A 24,001-nucleotide genomic window follows, 5' to 3' on the forward strand; every position below is an offset into this window, starting at 1 on the left:
AGGGTCATGTGACCCAACTGGGATGTAAAGGGAGGCCGTACCTGGTTTACGGTAGACTGAAGTGTGTATAGACGATCCTTCGATGATGATGTTTAGATCCAAAAAGTGGACACCTGTATTGTTAGCCTGTTCTAATTCTACGGTCAAGCCATAAGGGTTGTCATTAACTGATTCTACAAATGCCGTCACATCCGGTACATTTTTTCATAAGATGATTATGTTGTCAATATATCTTTTATACAAGATGATGATAGGAAGATACTGCGGTAGGACCTTTTGCTCCAATTGCTGATGACCATCTTGCATAAGTCTCCAGCTACTGGGCTCCCCATAGGGACTCCTCTTTTTTGTGTGTAAACTGCTCCATTGAATATTAAAAAAAACTTGTCGTATAGGTTGAACACTTCTTTTGGTAAAACTACTATTGATACAGTGTATCTACAGGATTTTTCTCATATGACAAGGCTGTTTTATTCTGTGGGATGTGATTAGACACCTGTCCTTTATATATAAATATACATTTGAGAACCCTTGTGTAACTCCAATATATCATGTGCTTAGAAACAGTTTAACATTTTTGATCCCTCCCTTTTCAGATCTTCTTCAGGTTCCATTTTTCTTAGAAGATTATGAATCCAAAGCTAATGCATTCACCAAGTACCAAATGTATCAAAATTATACAGCAACTCCAATCTGTAGAGAGTTTATGACACTTTATATTTCTTCTTTTTTCCATTGACTAGCACTTGTATCATTTCTCCTAAAAACTAGGACTTATATCACTTCTCCTACTCTATTTTGTATAATTTTGCATACATAATAAATTTGTAGATGATTGAAGCCTTCTTGTAATGTAAACCTGTATAATTTTTGGAGAATTATATTATAGTGAACCTTAATTTTTTTTTATGACTTGATAAAGAATATCAATTTCATGTTGAATTATTTAATTTAAAAATAATTGTTTTTAAGTTAACAATTAGTATTTTGATATTTGTCAATTTACCATAGTAAAAAATTTATTAGAGGTGATCAGTAACAAATAGATTTTTTAAATAACTGTTTAGCAGTTTTAATTTCATAAAAACTTGCAACACAGCAAATAAAAAAAGGAAGGAGAAAATTTACATGTCTTGTAGTATACGTTTTTCTATCTTAGATACAATAATCTTCATGAAATTATGTTAATTAGTGAATTGTATTATTTGAATATTATCATATAAATGTTAATTATCTAGATATATTTCATTATATAGTTTTTTCACTGATTTTATTTGCACAGAATTTTTAATATTTATGTATAAACAAAAAAATCATACTTAAATATAAATTGCAATATTTAAAGCATAAAATTACAACAGCATTCTTTTCTTCTCTCCAATCTTAACATTAATATAAATTCTGCTTGAAGTAGTTTACCATATTTCTCACCTTATAAGACATGTCAGTATATTGATGTGTCATTTTTCATGTTGATTTTTTTGGGGAAAAATATTCTTCACAATATAAAATTTATTCAGCTTATAGAATAAATTCCATTTTTCATATAATGACGAAGCCATTCTTGGAATGAGACTATGTCTTGGAGAGCACAAGCAATGTATGCTCAAATCTTGCATTTGTGTCTGTTTGTAGAAACAGTCTCAGCATTTTGTATTTTATTTTGATCCAGTTCTTGGTCCCCTAACTACCTACAAGTCTGGTTTATTTTATGTGCACATGATTTGGGTACCAAATACTCTGTGCCAAATTGCAACTCCTGATATGTACTCCTTCATACCTCCAAGGTGTGCAGCTGTTGACAGCAGTGCAATTTTAGAGACGAGACATAGTTTCATCAAAAAAGTGCATTTTATAAGACAAAAATACCAGTAAATTCCAGAAATATAATAATTTAATATTTTCTCTGTTTTCTGTAAATTGTTTGATTATGTACTGATAATTATGAATATTGTTTAAAACATATATTCCTGATTTAAAAATTAAAAAAATGCTGTTTCATGTTATTTGAGAATGTTATGCTAGTTTGTTTGAGTTTTATATAAAATACAGGTATCCCTCATATAACACAGTAGTTATGTTCTGAAAATGTGCCATGTTATGCAAATCCATGCTATACAAAACAAAAGACTAATGCAAAACATAAGGTTACATTCCAGAAGTTAGCAGAAGTATACTTTTCATTACTAAGAGAAATATGTTTGGAAATAAATTATCAATTGTTTTAATAATCAACAATTAACTAACAATCACAATTAAAAGTACTGTATGATGTTAATATTAATTTTAGTTAAACGAGCGCATTTTCTTTTTACAAAGTGTCATTGTCATCTCAGCTTTTTTCTTGATCTTGATCAGAAATATCAGCAACATTTTCATATTTTTTATTTTTATCACAATTTTTTTATGGATGATGAAATAAAAATATGTTATTAATCAAAAATTTGTTCTAGCAGGTTGCATTTATTCAGTTGAGTACAGAACAACTTTTTTCAAAATTTGTGTTTGAATACTGAGATACCACTGTATTTCGTTTGTCATTTTTATGAATAAAGTAATCAGTCATAGGTAAGTAATATCTACAGTTAAAAAAAGTTTAATAACACTTACTTAACAATGCTTAAATAAACTTTAATAAATACGAAGATTAATCTATAAAAAGAAAAAACAATGACAGTCTTAAAGGCTAAAGTCTGAAAGCAACAACAGCAACTCCTGGTTGATAGGAAAGTGTTAATGCAATTTTTGCTTCCTTGTCCTGTCAGTTTTCATTAAAGTAAACCTGACAAAAAGCACAAAATAATTTGAAAAGTTCAATATTATAAAATCCACAGGCAAATTTGAGACAAACACCTGCTTACTTGAATTTAAAAAAATATATCTAATAAAGAAGTTTCCAATTAAAAATCGTGAAATTTTGTACAGAGGATTTCCAAAACCATGTTAGAATGAAACCAGAAGTCGTGTTGTATGGGGGATATCTTCAGTTTTCAAACCATGTTAGAGTGAAACTATGTTGTAGAAGTACTGTACTGTGTTGTACAAGGGATACTTGTATATAAATTTGAATTAAAAAATTTAATATAAATTTAAATTATGAATTAAAGAGATCTGCATTATATAATTGATTTTATATTTATCAAAAAATAAAAATATTAAACCATATTTAATCAAAATACTTCAGTTTATGTAAGTGATTTTGTGAAAAATCAAAGACCAAAATATAAATACTAGATCATTTAAATAAATAGATCATTAAATGAATTAATAAATATTTAACTTAATGTGTTACAAACATATGTTAATTCAAAAATTTTGTTTTTATAAACAATCAAGTTTTATATATATATATTGTACATAATATAGAATGCAAATGAAGAATTTTGAAATTTAGTTGTTACAACAGATTAACAGATGTATGAATATAAATCTAGAACATAAGTGAAAATTAATGAATTGTAAAAATTTATTAAATGTAATATACTTACAATAATGCTCTTTGTATACTTTCTTTGGAAGTTTCAATATTTTTAAACTTCCAAAAACAAAATTTCTAAAAAAATTAGTAGAAAGTAAATTATGTTTTAAAGTATTTAATAATATAGAAATAATAATACTTAAAAATTTAGTTTTATAAATATCCATTTTTGTTTCAATTCTTTGCATTTAAAACAATTCTTAAAAGAAAGTAAATATTAAATCAGGCAGAAAAAATTGAATATAAACACTTTTGAAACTACTAATTTTATAACAGGGATGGCGAACCTTTTTGAGACCGTGTGCCATATTGTAAGCATACTTAGCTTTAAAGATGTTAATGCATGCCAAAGTCTTAGACTTCAAATAATGATATTTAAAGAAATTAAATGAATATGCTTTAATTCAAATAAATGTAAAAAATCTGATTGAAAAAAGGATGATCAGGCGATAAACAGAAAGGATGATTGAAAAGGACAGAAATCATATGATACATTACGTGCCAGATGATTTCTCTTACGTGCCACAGGTTCGCCCCCCTGTTTTATAGTTTTTTAGAAACAAATCATATTATGGAGTACAATCAATACAAAGATCAATCAATTTACTTAAAATTTATAAATGTTTAAATTTTATATAATGTGTAAAGAAAAAAATATGATGATAAAGAATATGAAAACAATGTAAAAAATACTAAAAAGTACATTTTTGAAAACTAATTTGACAAATGTTTTTGGATTAGATATGATTTTTATAAAAATTACCAAATCACAAAGTTAAAAGAATATTATACATTCAACAAAAATGAATTATATTAATTTTAATATAAATTCACTCGTGTATTACATGCTGAAAATAAAACTGAAAAAAAGAAATGAAAATTAATGATATTCAAATCTTGCTTTAAACAGGTTAAAAAAGTCCTGTCTGACAAAAGATTTTACTTATTAAAAAAATAAACATACAAAATATTTATAAAAATTTGATAAAATTACAAAAGCTCTGAATTTGAATCTTACTTACATAGCTGATAAACAAATTTAAGACTTTTATAACTTAATTTTTATTTTGTAATATAAATTGTAACATTTTATGTCTTTACACAATCTTTTTTTATATATATATTTTAAAACTTTTTTTATATGAATTCTTTTCTCTTGATATATAAAATGTCTCTTTGAATAGAGAGAAAATTGATGATCATGAAATCCAGTACATAATTGTCTAGCAATTGCTTCAATATAAAATTGACAAAATTAAGTTAGTGAACTAAATTGACTATATTAAATTAACTAATTTGGAAATGTCGGTTATAATTCTACGTCAGCAAGTTGTTGTTCTATTCTGTACTTTGGAATATCTCTTTAAAATTACAACTTAACTGGCAAGATATTAAAGGCACAAATTGAAATATTGTTTGTTGTTAACTAATGACTCTTAAGTAAACAGTGGTGCCAGCAGAGAAGTATGAGAGATAAGGTGACTTAAATTATATATGTTTTCCTGCCAGAATTAATTTTATATTGAGATCGCTTGCTGAAACATATATTGGAATTTATGAATATCATTTATTATAAAGAGCTGATGTGGAATTAGTCAAGAAGATTTTCATTGTACAGATTATATTCTATTCAATAAAAAAATAAAATAAATGTAAAAAATGAGACAAGTATACCTTTTCTAATTCATAATTTCTCATGAACAACAAATAGATGAAGTGCAAGAAGTTCTACACACACCAAGTTTGAAAACGAAAGCATATTTTAGTTTAATTACAGAATTTAACAGCTTCATTCTCATTGGAATTAAACAGAAAAAATAAACAAAACAAAAATACATATTGTATTTTACGGACTATAAGACTCTACAGACTATAAGACGTACCTTAATTTTTAAGCAATTTAAAAAAAATAATACCTATAAGACGCACCTGAATTTTGGAGGCAATTTTTCGAAGAAAAAAGTGCGTCTTATAGTTCGTAAAATACGGTAATACTTTCTAGAGGTCAGGATGGAAATATTTTAATCAGAATTATCAGAAAAAATATTTAACTTAAATCTTTTAATGATTTATTTTGTTCAAATTTTATATCTCTTGAGAATTCGATGCTAGAATTCTGAATTCCATCCACATTTATTCTGATTAAAATATATTTCCATCCTGACTTCTAAGTGGTCCCCCCCCCGAATATAATGCCAAATATATCAAAATAAATGAATCATTTAGTAAAAATTTAATCTTATTTTCCTATTAATATAACAAAAACAAATTCATTAAAACAGCATTATCCTCTAATTAATTGATTAAGTTATATATAAATTTTTAAACGTAAAAATCGATTTTTAATTTTTATATATTAAGAATTTTTACTTTTTTAGATATTCTTATCCTCTTACGTCAAAAGATGAATACCAAAGCTTCCAAAATATATTACAATTATTTAATTTTTTAATTAAAGATATTTTATATCACATTAAATATTTCTACTTTAAAATATTTATATTTTGCTTAATTTTTTTCTCATGAAAATTTATATCTGATTTGCCATACAATATATACTATGTATTATTTTCTCTGAAAAATTTTCTTTTGTATATAAGATAAGAGGTATTTTCTGAGATGTAAGAAACTTTTGCATCTGTTTCAAATTCAGAAGTTAAAAAAATTCAGATTGTAAAATATTCAGTTTTTAATTTTTCAGAGAAAATATAGCTACAGAAATTGAAGATGAAACCTAGTTCTTTCAAAACAGTTTTCATGAATATTAAAGTTGAGCTTCTGATATGCATTATCTCTTCATCCCTTATAAAAAAAAATTATGTAATCTATCAGATTATATAAAAATAAAATTTTTTTTAATTAAAATTTTATTTAAGATATATAGAATTGACTATTTATACAGTACAATTTACTGTGTTTTTCAATTTTAAAGATTAAATTTGAACAAATAATTTTTCTTTAATATATTTTATAAAGTTATGTTTTATGATAAATTATATTTTTTGTCTTATTTTTTAAATTGTGTGTATATGTAATCATTTAAAATTTTTAAAATTATATCTTTTATCATATAAAATGACAGATGCACAAAATTTTCTCAATGTACTGTACATTAGAATTAATAAAATTATTATTTTATTAATTTTATTGAAAAGCTTTTATATTTTATCTTCTTATTAATTTAATAGATATTTAAAATTTTATATGTAAAAGATGTGAATATTTTTAATAGATACATTACAAAAATGGGTATGACTTATAAATGTTTTTATTAGGATTTTTAAAGTGCAAATCAATTTCACTGGGAAATAAAAAAGAGTTGTTAAAATTACATTTATTCAATTTAAGTTTATATATATTTCAATGGCTTTTATAATACTTTTTATAATAGCAATATTTTTTATTGGACAGGGAAGAAGTCAAAGAAAAGATAGCTAATATTTTGGTATGTTAAATGTTCTGTTTTTTTTCAAAGTTAATTTTTAGCATAAAAATTTAACAATTAAAATGTTTATAAAATATAGCAAGAAGTGGAGCAGCTATCAGATGTTGAGAAGTTACTGTTATATCTGCAATTGCCCACAGGTGTCCCAGTTGATGATGTGCTAAAACAGTGAGTAAAAACTGCTTTGTATATTATATACATAATATTAAACTTACAAAAGTATAGTTTTAATATTTTGGTATATGCATTTTTGCATAATTAAATATGTAGCTTTTTTCCTGCCATTGTCAGATTAAACTTTGTGAATATCTAATATTTTATTTATTTATTTTATATTTCTTTCTGTTCATATACTGAATTAATTCTTTATTGCTTTGCAAAGTCTTAATATTGTTAACTAAATTTATTCAATATCTCTTAACCCATTATTATAATGAATGTTATTTTATAATCTTTATTTAACTCTCATCTTGGGGTGTATGTCTCCAGAAAATACATGGTGTTTTTTTTTTTCTATGAATTTTTCAAAAATAAATAACAGTTGAAATGTGGGTTTTGTGTTAGTTCTTAACTGATATGTTCTGAAGCGATTCCTACAGTGGTTTTCAAGTTTATGACCTCTTTTTTTAGAGAAATTTTACAAAAAAAAAACAATACCTTACTAACAGTTGCAGTAAATTCTCTCGCAGTGTGAAACTGCTGTACTCTCAATTGTTGCACAGAACAATCGTGATTCAATAAAATTACAATGTAGAATATTTCAACATTACCACAATGCTACACTTTTTTTTTCTGGTTTAAATGACCAGAACAATTTCAATTCATTTGAAATGGGCCATCGCAACTATTTTTGACAACATGATTTTCTCACTTTGGTGTTATTGCCCAGCTTTCTCAGTATCAGAGCATGATAAGAAATTTAATACCTTCAATTTTGCAACAATTAAAATTTATGTTCATTATGCAGCAATATCATTTAGTAGTGATCACAAACATTTATTTGGTAATTGCTGAATTCTTGGTGGTCCATGCATTATTTTTTTGAGCTGTTCATTTTCCTGTGAAAACATTCCTGTGTAAACAGTCAGCAACAAATTTTGATATTTTTTGTAATATTTTGAGTGTTGTTTATTTTTGAAATTATGTATCTGACTTTTGAAATGTGTACAACTGTCTCACAAGAAAATTAAAAATAAAATTATAGAATTTATTACTGGCAACACTGTTTGTTGAATTTAAAAGAAAACATTCCTCTGAGTGCAAGAAAACAATTTGTTAGTCATTTGACTCACTACTGACAGAGCAATCTTGTAAAATTTAACACAAATCTGATGTCAACAAGGGAAAGGTGAAATTTGATAAGTTTAGTTTTTTGATTATACAGATCAAATTACAAAAATTATACATAAAAATTTTTTCTTTTTAAACTCTCAATTATTTTATACTGCTAGATAGTAGAGAAAATGTAAAAATTGAAGATATGATCATAGTCAAGCATATGCATCTGTAAAAATATAAAAATTACATTAATTTTCATTATGTGTCCCAAGAATACACATTCCCAAGTGAGGTCTTAATACTCTATATGCCAAGATGAGGGTTAAATAATCTTTTTAATAATGCTAAATTTTATGATATTAGTTAATTTAACTTTGTATAAACTGAGCTCTTTGGTTTATAATGAAGAAGTTGGAAAATAAATACAAAGTTTTAAAAGACAAATGAACTTTTTTCAATTAAAATACCATCTCAAATTATTTTTTAAAATGCATTTTACTGTAAAGAATTAAAGAGCAGAGGGAATCGAGTTGCATCGTGTAACGGTTGTTTTATCTGCTCCACTTCAACTTGAATTTCTAATTCTTTGGGACAGTTTCAAGTAAGTTCTTTAACAGCATCTTTTAGCTGAAGTACTTTGGTGTTTAGAACGGTTTGAATTTTGCCGATCTGCCCATTTTTTCGGGAGTTACTGCACTTTTTGTACAGTTGATCGGCGACCGTTATAACTGTCCGTTATAACGGTCATTTGACTTTTGACTTAAATTAGATTTTTCGGTTATGGGACAATAAAGCCATGGAACCGGAAGTAACCCACACTCCATTAGGGGAGGAAGACACGACAGAACAACAAACTCAACAGAAAACAAATTTCCAACAAACAAAGGAATCAGAAGAGACAACAGAGAACACTCTAATTAAGGAGGCAGCTTTCTTACTGGGAAAAATAATGGACTTGTGCCCAGAGCACACATACTCTAATATTAAGGTCAATCAAAGACATGAAATAAGGGAATATGCTACTAAATTGTACGGATACTTACATGAAATGCATGGAATAGTTCGGGAAATGCGGAAAACAAAATCACCTATGCGGAATGATAGCCACAAACCAACTTATAGTGACATAGTCAAACGAAATACTAGGCCAAGCAACACAACAAGGAATATACAACGATCGATAGATGAAAAGATTAATAGTGAAGGAACGGGAGGATCACACGCAGTGATATTATACCCCAAGGACCAAGAAGACGGCTCAACGGTGGACATGAGGAAACTCACAGACAAGATACAACAAACAGTTGAACCACACAAGCTTAGAATAAAAATAAAAGCAGTCAGGAAAGTCGCTAACAATGGAATATGTATACGTGTTGGCAATAGGGAAGAGTGTGAAAAATTGGAAACGGAAATCCAGAACATACCAGAGATAAAACAAAAGATCCAATGTAAACGATCAGAGGGGAGAAGACCTCGAATTATACTTCTCAACGTCCCTCAATCAGTAGCTGATGAAAACATAATAACATGCATATACGACCAAAATGAGATCTGGAAGGAAATAACCAAAGAAGTATTTCAAGAAGAATGTAGAATCACGGCTACAATCACAAGAGGGAAAGTCAATGAAAACTGCAGACATGTGGTTATCACAACCTCCCCGAAAATCAGGAACTTCCTCATAACAGAAAAGAATATTTCAATTAGTTGGGTCACAGTAAGAGTGGACGATTTTATCCCTCTGTTGAGATGCTACAGATGCTGCAGAATAGGACATATGGCGAAAACCTGCACAGGACAGCAACATTGCAGCCACTGTGGTAAAGAACACAAATTCGCCAACTGCGACAGACGCAAGGAACCACCTTGCTGTATAAACTGCCACAAAATAAACAAAGAATTGTCAAACAACAAGAAGCAGCCAACCAACCACGGAGCTTTCCATCCAGACTGCCCCGTAACTAGAAAAACAAAGGCAGCACAAATCAAAAAGATAGACTATGGCCTGTAATTCCTCACAAAGCATCACTCAGTCAACTCAAACTACACAGGCAATGCAAGCGAACAACAGTAATACCATCAAACTTCTCCAGATAAACCTACAGAGAAGTAGAGCAGCGAGCTCTCTTTTGATAAAAACCGCAAACGACCTGAACGTGGATATCATAACAATCCAAGAGCCATATACCATCAATAATAAAATAATCAGATTTCAAAACTGGAGAATTTTGACTAGTAACAAAAACACCAGGCCTAAAAGTGGCATCATAGTCCGAACAGACTCAACAGATATAGCTTTTGTCCCACATTTAAGTAATGAGAAAATCACTACAGCTATAATTAACCAAAAACAACCAATCTTTCTGATTGGTGTCTATTTTTCACCGTACGACGATGACGACGAATGTATGCAGGAATTAGCTGAAATTCTTTACCGGTTAAAAGGAAAAAACGTTATAGTTGCAGGTGATGTTAATGCGAAATCAGCAACATGGTACAACAAAAAGGAGGATAAGAGAGGGACCCTGCTTAACAACCTTATGGATGAGATGGACATGGTCTCGTCAAACATGTCAACAGAACCAACCTTCTATACAGGCTTCGCGGAGGGGTGGACCGATGTATTCATTAACACAACAAATTTAAGCCACATAATCTTAAACTGTGAAACGCAGCTGAGAACCTCCGCGAGCGACCACAGATACATCTTGACTTACCTCCAGTTAGACACCGTCACAAACTGCAACCAAACTACACTTCAAACCAGAATAAATTGGGACTTATTCAAACAAACCTTCGCAGAAATCTGGCGCACTTACCAATTCCCTCAGATAAAGACCAAACAAGACCTGGAAACATACGTGGAATTCATCACCAACACAATAAACAAAGCAAAAAGGATAGCAACAATCACAAGAAAAGAGAAATTCATCAATACGGTCTGGTGGACTAAAGAACTAACTAATAATAAAATGGAAATCAGAAAATTAAGAAAGCAAATACTCAAAAACAAAAATGAAAAGATCCAGGAGAGACTTAAAACAGAATACAATAAAAAACTCAAAAAATATAAAAAGAACATCAATAAACAACGCACGAGGGCATGGAGAAACTTCTGCAGCCAGGAGAATAAAAAAGACCCATGGGGAATACCCTTTCAAACTGTCTTTAAACGTAAGAAAAAAACGCATATCCCCGACATAACTGACAATAACCAAAATAAAATAGACATGGAAGATAACATACGGCAAATCCTAAACTATCACTTCCCAGACGACGACCAGCAGACAGACACGGCACTCCATAAGCAAATACGGGAATTATCAAATCTTCCCTCAACTGGGAGCAACGACAAACCTTTCACCTTCAGGGAAGTTCAGAGAGCCATCAGGACCATGGCAAATAGGAAATCACCAGGCTTGGATACTATTACGGCTGAAGCAATCAAGGCCATTCAAGAAGAAATCCCCTTAGCACTAGTCCATGTCTTCAACGAATGCCTAAGGATGAAAGTCTTTCCTACAGCTTGGAAACGAGCCAGCGTCAAATTTATCCCTAAAATGGAAAACCCTCAAAAACCTATGGATTACCGCCCAATAAGCCTGCTCCCTACAATGGGAAAGGTTTTAGATGGATTGCTCATAAACCGAATAAATTGGCACCTGCACAAGCACAACCTCAACAGTGATAAGCAGTTCGGCTTTAAGAAAGGAAAATCAACTACACAAGCAACATTAAAAGTTAAGGAATTCATCCTGAAGGCATGGGACAAAGGCCAACACGCCTTATTGGTGAAAATTGACTTCCAGAAGGCCTTTGATTTTCTCTGGTGGCCAATCGTATTAAAAACGCTTAACGACATCAATTGCCCCCTGAATCTCAAGAAATTAACACAGGACTATCTTACAGACCGCCAGGCAGGCTTTTTCACTAAAAACATAAACATCATAAAGCGGATAACTAGAGGATGCCCACAGGGCTCCAGGGCCGGGCCAGGTCTCTGGAACCTAACGTTCAACAGTATACTACAGGAAATCCCAGAAACATCTGACGTCAAAATTCAGGCATATGCAGATGATGTCCTCCTAATGGTCGCACACAGAAACTGTAACCGCCTAAGAGATGAGACCAACAGGTTATTAAAAATAATTGAAAACTGGAGCTTTAACAATAAACAGCCAATAAATCACCAGAAATGTCAGGCCATGGTTTGCACACGAAGAAATAAAGGCAGTCATCTCAAAAAGTCAGTAGGGGTTAAAATCGGTAACAAAAGCATCAAGAACGTAGAAAATCTTAAATACCTCGGAATCCACTTCGACAGATCACTCAACTGGAAAACTCACATTCAAGAAATTTGCAAAAAAACAACAGAAAGAGCAAACCTGATACAGCATATCAGCAGGAACACCTGGGGTTTAAGCAGCAGACACACGAGAATGATCTACAAGGGAGCCATCGAGCCTGCGGTGCTGTACGGGGTCCAGACGTGGGGAGAGGCGATCCATAAGGTGCATAACAAGAGAAGACTGCTAGCAATACAAAGGAAAGCAGCAATTCGGATATGTCGAGCATATCGGACAGCACCGACCGATGCCTTGCTGGTTTTGGCGAAATTGAAGCCCATATACTTGAAAGCTACTGAAATAATCTGGCAGGGGAACCTAAAGAAAGAACATATTGGAGAAATGACAGATACAGAGATAAATAAAGCAATAAACAGAGGGCAACTTCCAAACGATAAACAGCTCATAGACCTAATTAAGAAGAACGATACAGAGGAAGTGGACAAGACAACAACAATAGAAAATCCAGCACAAATGGAGACATACAGAGTAAACACAGATTATGAAGAAAATCCTAGAAGTAATAAGAGCCTAAAGGTTTTCACTGATGGCTCGAAAACACTATCAGGAACGGGTAGCGGTATAATAATTAAAGATCCAAACAACCGAACATGTTACCAGGCAGCCATCCGGCTGGCAGACTTCTGTACAATAACACAAGCAGAAATGTATGCCATTGTAAAAGCTCTCAATCATATTCAACAAAACAACTATCAAGAGAAACAAATCGAAATCTTTTCAGACAGTAGGGCAACACTTCACATCCTACAAAATAAGAAAATTGCCACAAAAATTGCACAGGACCTTATTGCAATCTCCGAAAGCACCAGCAAGAATCACAATCTAAGCTATAATTGGATACCAGCCCACAAGGGCCACGTGGGAAACGAACAGGCAGACAAACTGGCCAAATGGGCAACCAAAACCAACACGACAAAGGGATATGCCAGAATTCCACTCACTGAAATAAGAAGCCAAATAAACAAAATCACGCAAAATCTCTGGCAACAGGAGTGGGATAGCTCCGAAACAGGACGCTATTGCTACAAATTCTTTCCAACAATCCAAGATAGACTTCAAAACAAACACTTCACCGTGAACTTTGGTGTGACACAGTGCTTAACAAGGCACGGAAACTTCGGGGAATATCTACACCGCTTCTGCATCAGGAAAAGCAACCTCTGTGACGTCGATGACAGCAAGAAGGACGATGTGCAGCATTACCTATTTGAGTGCACGAAATTCACGACAGAACGGGAGAACTTTCAAATGAAAACACTCTACGCAGGATTCAACTGGCCCCCGGACGAAAAAGACATTGTGGGTAATAAAACCCTCTTTAGTGCTCTCAACCAATACATCAAAGACACAAAAATTCTCATCAACCCGTACCGGCAAGCAGCAAACCAAACTTCTCTCAACGACACACAAAAAAGCAGCAATCATAATTACAGTGACGAAACAAGCGAGGAAGAAGACGCCGATCAAACATCCGAAGACGAAAACAAGTGATCTAGGCGCAAGATTCACATAATCTGTAGCTGACTGAGAAGACCATTGTAAATAATGTATATAAATGTAAATAGAGTATTACTGTTTTATTGTTTAAAAAAAAAAAAAATTGTTTTCTTGTTTCACACACTTTTACAATTCTTACTGTGCAAACCTTGATTTATTGTGAGGGACAAGTACTCCCATCAAAAGCAATTTTGTTTTGTATACTGATTACTTTTTCAAATGTATCTAAATGTGTTCTGCTTTTTAATTCAATAAAGGCCAGGCAGATGACCGTGGGGTCCCATGGGACCCTTTGGCAGCTTCTCTTCACACTCTCCTGTCTTGCTTTATTTCTTCTTCCCTCTTATTCCCTAACCTTCTTCCCTCTTCCTTCCTCTTCACACTCTAGGGCTAAGTCCTTCGATTCACAAGAAGGACAGCCCTCTCAACTCTTTTACCATTGTAAAGAATTAAATTATGCTAATATCAACAGTACAGAGTATCAATATAATAAAATCATTGTTAAATTTAAAGAGCAAAAATTAAAAATGAATAGTATTAGCTAGAAACACCCATTTGTATGAAGTGGAATGATATCTAATTTAAAAATTTAGTTTTTAAAATACTTTTATTTCTAATATTTCTATGATTTTTACTTGTCGATATTATTGAGAATAAAAACATAACAAGATTAAAATAATACATTGAAGAATTATTAATAACAATGACATAGGTAATGAAAGGGAAATGTATTTCATTTATAAATAATAGGCCACTTTGTTTATCAATGTTAACAAATTTAATAAAACCAAAATTAAAACATTTAAAAGTTTTACACTAGTACTTTTGAGTTTTCACATCTGTCATCCTCAGGAAAGAATTCAAAAATCAAACAGCTCATTACAGATTGGAATAGATTACAAATCAGTTTGAATGAATAGGACAAAGAGTTATATGATTTTAAATAAAATTGAAATTAAATTAAAATAAAAAAACTAACATAATGGATCTGGGCAAAAGTAACTGAAATTGCGACAGGAATGCATGAGTAATTTATATGTATAAACAAAAGTTTGAAAGGGAAAAGGTCTAGAGCAAGGATGGCAAACCTTTTTGAGCCCAAATGCCATGTGCAGTAAAACCTCCATTAATAGACACTTCTGAATAGTGGACATCTCTACTTAACAGATGTTTTAACAATTCCTGGACTCTTCAAATAGGATGTCTATAATATTTACCTCTAAATAGCGGATATACTAAATAATGAATACTGTCATCCATAACCTACCTCACAAAAACACAAAGTCCCATCTTCAATATTCTGAAAGAATTAATTACATATAAAATATTTTAAAACTAAAACAAAGAGTCAGTTCAAATACTCTTTTAGAGGATGAATTTTGACCATAGGCATTGAATGAAGACTGGCTTAAAATAAGAATAGAGGAGGAGGGCAGGTGTAAAAAGCCAAACAATTCTCTTTATCTGTTAGAGAACACTAATCTGGTTAAGTTGTCAATCATCATTTATCATCATACATATTAATGTTATTAAACTTCAGTCTTATTGTTGGAATTAAGCTTATGGTACCAAGAAACCATAAACTTTTCCAAAGTTATTCATTCATTTGACAAGAAGCATAATACAGTAGTAATGAAAAATAAACAGTTTTAACATTAAGACAACAGTGTTTATTTGATGAAAGTTCAAAGATCATGTTATGAAGGCAATGTGCTGGTTACTTTAAAATGTAGGAAGATATTCAGGTTTTCTTGCATTTATGACATAATTTATGATGGCTAAATTAATTTTTAATAAATCATTTATTGAAAAAAGCAAAATGTTTGAAAAATTACACCTACTTGATAACTACAAAATAGACAAATCACTATATAGATTCTTATTAGTTGCTTAAATCGTAAATGATGTTATAAATGCAAGAATATCAAGCATATTTTTTTACCCCTTGAAATCACTTTCATAACTTGACATTTGAACTCTGATCACCTAAACTGACCTTTGTCCCTTCTGCTCATAATAACAGTTTCATTTTTCTTTTTTGTTACTTCTACTAGGGTGTTTTTGATGAATTAATAATTAATCGATGTTTACATTTTGTCATAATTTTTATGTTCCATTTAATTAAAGTATTCTATACAATCTGTTTACTGTTTATAATTCAATTAAAACATGATTTTTACAGCTGAAAAGATGAATAATATATTTTATATACATTTTAATTATATATGTTACATATACTTTTTGGTACTTTCACATTCCTAATGCAAATTTGTTTTCATAATCCATTGTATTCTTCACTTTATAATGACCAGGTTAAAATATGATATGGCTATTGGCATGTACAGTACCACTGAATAGCAGATACCTCTAAATAGTAGACAAACTTCTTGGTCTTGATAGTATCTGCTATTTGGAGATTATACTGTAGTAAGCATACTCAGCTTTAAAGATGTTTGTGCAAGTGTTAGACTTTAAATTATGATATTTAAAGAAATAAAATTAATATGCTTTAATTATAATAAATGTAAAAATGCTGATTGAAGAAAGGATGATGAGGTGATAAATCAAAAGGATGATTGAAAAAGACACGTGACGAACAGAAATCGTGTGATATGTTACATGCCAGATGATTTCTCCTTACTTGCCTGGTCTAGAACAAAGCAAAAGAAGTCGTAACAAGCCATTGAGCTTTTCAGTTCTTCACCTGAGGATTACAGATGTGAAAACTATCAAAAGTATTAGTGTAAAACTTTTAAATGTTTTTGTTTTGGTTTTTTAAATTCATGGATAAATAGTTTATCTATTATTTATATTTTCTTTGACATTGAGTGCCACAAAGTTTCTAAGTATTTCATTTATATTAAACTTTTCATAGCGTTAATAATGAGATATATTTGTAACATATTTATACAGGGTGTATCAGAATGATGTTTTAAAAATTTGGGGAATTGTAGAGGATGAAATTTTGAACGTTTTGATATAAGGAACCCATAGCCGGAAATGTGATATAAAGTTTAAATTTAGATAAAAAGGACACAAAGGCGTAATAATTAATGATATAAAGTTTCTACAGCATTTTGCACTTTGCGGTCGGTATGCTGAATGAAACAGTAGAATACAGTATTTATGACAAGTTTTATTGACAAATCAGTAGAGTATAATCAAATTGTACATCAAATCAATGGCAGTACTACTTTAGAGTAAATATTCAATGTGACAACCACCAACTTCATTACATCATGTGCAACGATGAACCATGTTTTGTCTGACTCTCTGTAAGATGCCACGCTCTTCTCTGATGGTATTAAATGCTGTAAAGATGCACTCCGTAAGCTCATGAACTGTTCCTACAGGTGTTGCATACACAAGGGAAATTACATAACTCCAGAGGAAGAAGTCAAGAACAATAACATAACATCAATGGACGGATGGGTAGCTACCAAAGTGAAGGGCTGTCAAGCACTTCCTACCACTGTAGAAACTTTATATCACATTTCTGGCTAAGGGTTCCTTATATCAAAATGTTCAAAATTTCATCCTCTACAATCCCCCAAATTTTTAAAATGTCATTCTGATACACCCTGTATAATTCATATAACATACAGAATGATGTAATAGAAACTGAAAGGAATTTGTAGTATAAATAAATCCAGTTCAATTAAGTGAAAATAAAAGTAGCAAAACTGCATACTCTGGAAATAATTTACAAAAAACAAAAAAGATTACAATCAAACCCATTTAATGTCACATTTGTGGAGCTATCAGAATATGGTGACATTAAGTGCATTAGACTTTAAGAGGCATCCAAGAACTTGAGATTTGGTGAAAAGGCTTGAACTGCACAGGTGTAATTAGGCCTACTGCACAAGTATATATCCTACATTTGACATATTTACTTAAGATTATCATCATGCACAAAATTTATTACATGTGCTGTAATCATAAAAGTAAAGTTAAAAAAAATCAAAAAATTAAAAAAATTTAGCTGCCATTTTTTTTGTTGCCAACTCTGAAACTGAAAATCACCTGCAGTGCTCTCAAAACCATTATTTTGGAAAAGTATCATATTTTACACTTCAAACAATTAAAAATTAATAATTAAAATAAATCAATAGATGCACTAATAACACTTTGCTGAGTTGTTTATAACTGCAAACTTTGTGATATAAACAGATTATTTAAATATACTATGGATATGAATATCTTGTCATTAACTGACTTTTGTTTACTGACATTAACCAGATAAAATTTATCATTTATTTTTTGGTGGTTAGCCAGGGATAAAAACTTGTGACAATAACTGCAGTGTGACATTAAGTGGATTTGACTGCATCTGTGTTAAGAAAACAATTTCTTAATATACACATAATCATCATTAGATAGTTTAACATTAAACTATGCAATATCTAAAATTTTTTAATAAGATCAATTACTAATGAACAAATACATTAACAGCATTTACTATGGGAAATAAACAATAAATTAAATGTGCTTTTTAAGTGTACACATAATAAACTACCACACACTAACCTAATTTGAGATATATTACTCTCAGGATTCTGAAATTTGTGGAAAATTTAAACAAGTATGGATGCAAATTATATAAATGTATCCATATACGTGAAGAGTCCGATATTAAAGGTACAGACCAAAATTACACTAACATTTATAATTAAAAAAATATTTAATACAGTCCACAAAAAGTACATACTTTTGTTTATTTCTCGACATAATCACCGTAAAAGTTCAGACATTTATCCCAGCGTGACACTACTTTAAACATTCCTTCATGAGACTGTTGCTTGTCAAGTTGCTTGAAGTAGTCCAGAATGGTATCTTCCAATTCCTTCTGATCTACAAGGCATTTCCCTGCCAAAAATTTCTTTAAAGGTCTGAATAAATGAAAATCCGAGGGGACTGAATCTGGACTATGTTCCACACGTCAAATCAAACCAAACTCTGGTTGGCACAGCAGAATTGGGAGGTACTGCAACATCCTCCATATAGTCCAAATTTAGCCCCCATAGGATTTTCATTTATTTGGACCTTTAAAGAAATTTTTGGTGGGGAAATGCTTTGCAGATCAGGAGGAATTGGAAGATACCATTCTGGACTACTTCAAACAACAGTACCATGAAGAGATGTTTATAGTGTCATGCTGGGATAAATGTCTCAACGTTTATGGCAATTATGTCGAGAAATAAACAAGTGTGTAGTTTTTGTGGAATGTATGAATTATGTTTTTTAATTGTAAATGTTAGTGTAATTTTGGCCTGTACCTTTAATATTGGATTCCCCTCATATAATCTGTATCCATAGTGTTCAAAATTATAATTTATATAAATTTTATAAATTTGAACACTAGAAATTTGATTTAGAAATAAAATAGGGATGATAATAGTAGACTATTTTGTTTATTCATAAAAAATATTTTAAAAAATTACAATAGATTGTCTTAAAAACATTTGAATTTTGTTTCATCATTATTCTAATAGATAATAATGCCAAGTTTGAGAATTGAGAATTTCTGATAGCACTTAAAATCATATTAAAAGTATCAGAACAGTAAATTCTTGACAGATTTCTTCAACAATGTGTCACAGGTCCATGATGATTTCAGATTCTAAATCTTGAATTTACTAGTGGTAACTTTTAGCACTATGGTTATGAAGTCTGTTCCTGATGTATAGTTCAAATAAAATTTTGCTAAGTTAACTGTCTAGATCATAATGGCAAATATAAAGATAAATTTTTCTCTGAAAGAATATTAGAAGTCATTAGGCCCCTTATGCACTTTTAGTATATGATGATATTTTTATGGAACTATCCAAGCAATGCTAGCAATGTTTTTTTCCTTCTTGATGTCATATTTGGCACCTGCATTAATGTCTTATACCATTTATATTCTTACTATTAAACTCTAAAAAATATATTATAATATTGATAGAACACCAATTATCTGAGGTATGTGGATTGATGCTACCTCAGATAAATGAAAACTCGGATAATACAAAATAGCTATCTGTTTTAAAAGAATACCACAACACACTTCCTTTTCTTATTCATTGTGATGCTCATGACAAAGACTTATAAATATTATTAAAGACATAGCAAAACATTGGTATGTATGACCAATATTGGTGATGCATTTGCAATAGTGTAACATACAGGAGATATGTAGTTAGGAAGGGGTGAGCAACTCATGCCCACATTCCAACAGTTATCAGCTCCTTGACTACTTGCTTGGTACAATCAAGAATATTAAAGGTACTACAGTATTTTTGCAATCAGTACATTCACAGCAAAGCTTCTATGACAAAAAGTAACATAATATGCTAATTGGTTCACTTTGGATAATTGGAGTTCTTTTGTGTCATAAATTAAATATTACCATATTAATATAACTTGAACTTTAATACTTAAAATTTTATTAATCTATAATAACTGGATTTGTTTCATAATTCACTAAATAAACAAAAAATTCAGCACACAAACTAAAAATTTAACCAAAAACAAACATTTTTCAATCACTTTCAGCAATTATCTTCATGAGTGATGATATCTTGAAGTAATAAAAATTTTTTTATCAGATTCATGATTAGACTCTACTATGTGCGTGGCAATGACCAATCTGATTAATGTTCCATGCAATTTAAATTTGATCAACTTGGATCCAACTAATGTTTATATCAAAATTTAAGAACCAAAATAACTCCAGTAAATAATCATGGAAAATCAGGACTAATCTTTTCAATGGATCTTCTTTCAGGTCCTATGTTTTCAAACTGAAATGCCCATAGAACATCATTGTCAATGAAAATGCATTAAAAAAACAGAATGTATTTGAGACAATGATAACAATATTCTATGAACATTCCAAATTGGAAACATAGAACCTGAAGAAGATCCATTGAAGTGACCAAAAACATTAGTCCTGATTTTCCGTGATTAAAGTATTTACTGGAATTAATTTTGGTTCTTTAAAATGTTTTGTTTTGTGTTTTCCGGAAAGTTTATACATTTCTGTAAAATTAAAAAAAATTAAAATTTTTGGTTTTAAAAAGACTTCAAATAGTATTTATATTATATTTTGGCAGTTTTGATTTAAAAAACAGTTTTCAACTTTTTTTGTGTTTTCATTTTTCTGTATTTACTAAAGAAGTTCGAAAAAGTTATTAATTAAAAAATAGATGTTAATATCTGTAGAATACAATAAACAGATGAATTTTTTAGTCAAACTCCTTTTTAATGTTTGCTACTTTAACTGATTTGGACTATTCTGCATTGTTATAATGTCCAGTAAAAAATATAAAAATTTATTTATTTTTAAATATATAACTTAATTTATAGTTTAACATTAAATAATAGTAACATATGTCTAGATAAGAACAATTTTAAAATATTTAAATATTGATTTAATTTTTTTTTCTTTCAGAAAAAGTCATAACAATCCATTAGGGAAAAAGGCAGATATTGAGGTGTCTCAAACATGTACATGGATTCAAACCCATCTAATGGAAGATCCAAATGTTTCACTCCCAAAACAAGAAGTATATGAGGAGTATAAGTATGTATTTCACTTTAATTTTTATAAAATAGTTCAAAATGTTTGAGTTTTAGTATTATTTTAACCATATTTTGGAGAGCAGAATAATTAAAAAAACAAAGCATGGAAAGCAGATGCTTAGAAAATTAATTATCAATTCTTTAAATTCTCTTTGACTTTCATATTTTTTATTTTATAATAAAAATTTACTGAAAAAGTCAATTTTTCAGGAATTAACACAATTAATGTTTGTTACTTAATTTAACTCAGTTTTTAAATTGATATATTATTTCAATCTTATTGATACAATGGGAGTCTCAAAATATATTCTAATTGTTTTTATAAAAGTTAGTACTCATAAAAGTAGATTTTACATTTAGAACGTCAAATTAAAATATGCAAAAACTTTTTTCATATCAGTATTTATAATACAGGAATATTCAATTATATTGAATACAGATAAGAAAATATCTCTCTTGATAAAGAATATACTTTTATTATAATTTACTTAAAATGTAAATATAAAATTATATATGTGTATAGTTTTAGAATTGAGTTGTTAATCCTTAATGAATGCAGTTTCTCTATTCACATGATATTCCTATTATTCAATATATGTAGGAAAATTATTAATTGTGAATTAGACTTGTGCAGATTAATTGAACTAAATGTATATATTCATATGTTGAATTCATTATTTTTTTCATAGTAAATAATATTTGAACAAATATTTTAATGTCTTGTATTATACATCTAAAATATTTTTAATAATTTTAAATTCAGTGTTTTTTCTTGATTTTTCTTTTTTTTTTTATCATTGTTCAAAGAATATGCTTAATTTAGATATTTGAACACACTGAGTTTCCAGGCTGTTCTAATGCATTAATTAAATGTTGAAATGCATTCTTCAAGAATTTTTTGAATTATGATATGACAGCGTTTCTCAAAGTGGGCGATAACGCCCCTTTGTGGGCGGTGAGTAAATCTAGGGGGCGCTGAAGGCAGGGTACTGAATGGTGACCAAAGGCAAAAGTTGGGGTCACTGACAGCTGTTCCCTTTCCTCTGTTAAATGGATAAGAGGAAACATTGTGTTTAATGGTTTCCAGATGCTGAGAACAATGTACGGTAAGGGCACAATGTGTGACATTCATCATTCATTGGAAATATTCTTAGGAAAACTTTTCTATCCTTTCTCACACAAGAGAAAATGGGTTAGGGGGCGTTGGATATAACTTTGTGGAACAAAGGGGTCGGTGGATTGAAAAAGTTTGAGAATCACTGTTATATGATGTCATTACCATTTGGAGAGTTTTCTTCATTTTTAAAACATTATTCTTGGTGTAAAACCCTAAATATTGTTAAGAAATAACATTTATTAAATTGTATAGTAGGACCCTAAAGGTAATGCACTCAAAAACATTTCTTCAAATAAAGTTTCCACTTTTTCCTTCATTTAATTTTGATTCTTCTGAAAATAATACATATAATTAGATGTTTATTACACGTAATATTTTATATTTTATATTTTTTCCTCAATAATAATAACTTAATTTTTTAAAGGAAATAATTAAATTGTTTCTAACAGATACTGATTTAACATAATACTTTGCCCAAGGCAAGAATAATTGCTTCTTTATTAGTGTCAATAAAAGTCTAAGCTGGAACTTTTCCAGGATATGAAAACATTAGATACACCTTACATTTCCAGTATAAAAATTTCAATGAAACAAATGTTCTTAATTCACATGATAAAGCCTTCCTCAGCAAGTCAAAAACATTTATTTCATTAAAATTTTTGTACTGGAAACATGTGCAGTGTTTCATATTCTTTATTAGTTTTCATCTATATTATTATGTATAAATATATTATAATATAAAAATGAAATTATGTTTGTGTATGAATAATTTAAGAAAAAAAAATATATTGTTTCATAAAAGTTTAGTTTGATGCAATTAATCTGTACAAGACAACACATATCAAATTATTTCAATTAGATTATCTGAGAAAGCTGTATATTTAAAATATAACAAACTATCCTCATTCTCTTCACTAAAGAAATTCCAAATGTTTAAAAAATTTGGTGTTTTCTACAATTATTTGAAATATAAAATAGGCATTAATAACCATTGCTAAAATTGTTATGGATATTGGAAAATTATATAAAACTGTTATTATTCATTTAAATTATGAACTTTAAATTTGTAAGTATTTAATATATGTACAAATTTATTTCCAAAAGTATTAAATCCAGATATTTTAAAAGTATTTATTAATTTTCAAAAGTAATGATTTTAATAAAAATATATATAAATTAAAGCCATAAATTTTTGAATATTTAAGATATTCCAGAAGTACTCATAAGTTATATTACATAAAAATTACAAT

General features: G+C 29.7%; 1 protein-coding gene across 1 annotated transcript in view; it reads left to right on the top strand.

Annotated features, from left to right (window-relative positions):
* Positions 1–24,001, top strand: part of LOC136985181 (DNA-binding protein RFX7-like) — an 85,406-nt gene that overhangs the window by 36,096 nt on the left and 25,309 nt on the right. The window contains exons 2-4 of the mRNA XM_067282392.1: positions 6,890–6,923; positions 7,003–7,091; positions 21,504–21,635. Of these exons, the coding sequence (XP_067138493.1) occupies positions 6,890–6,923; positions 7,003–7,091; positions 21,504–21,635 (255 nt within the window). The remainder of the gene's footprint in view (positions 1–6,889; positions 6,924–7,002; positions 7,092–21,503; positions 21,636–24,001) is intronic.

Source organism: Centruroides vittatus, unplaced genomic scaffold (assembly GCF_030686945.1).
Source record: "Centruroides vittatus isolate TY-2023 unplaced genomic scaffold, ASM3068694v2 contig_955, whole genome shotgun sequence".
In the NCBI taxonomy this organism is placed as follows: domain Eukaryota; kingdom Metazoa; phylum Arthropoda; class Arachnida; order Scorpiones; family Buthidae; genus Centruroides; species Centruroides vittatus.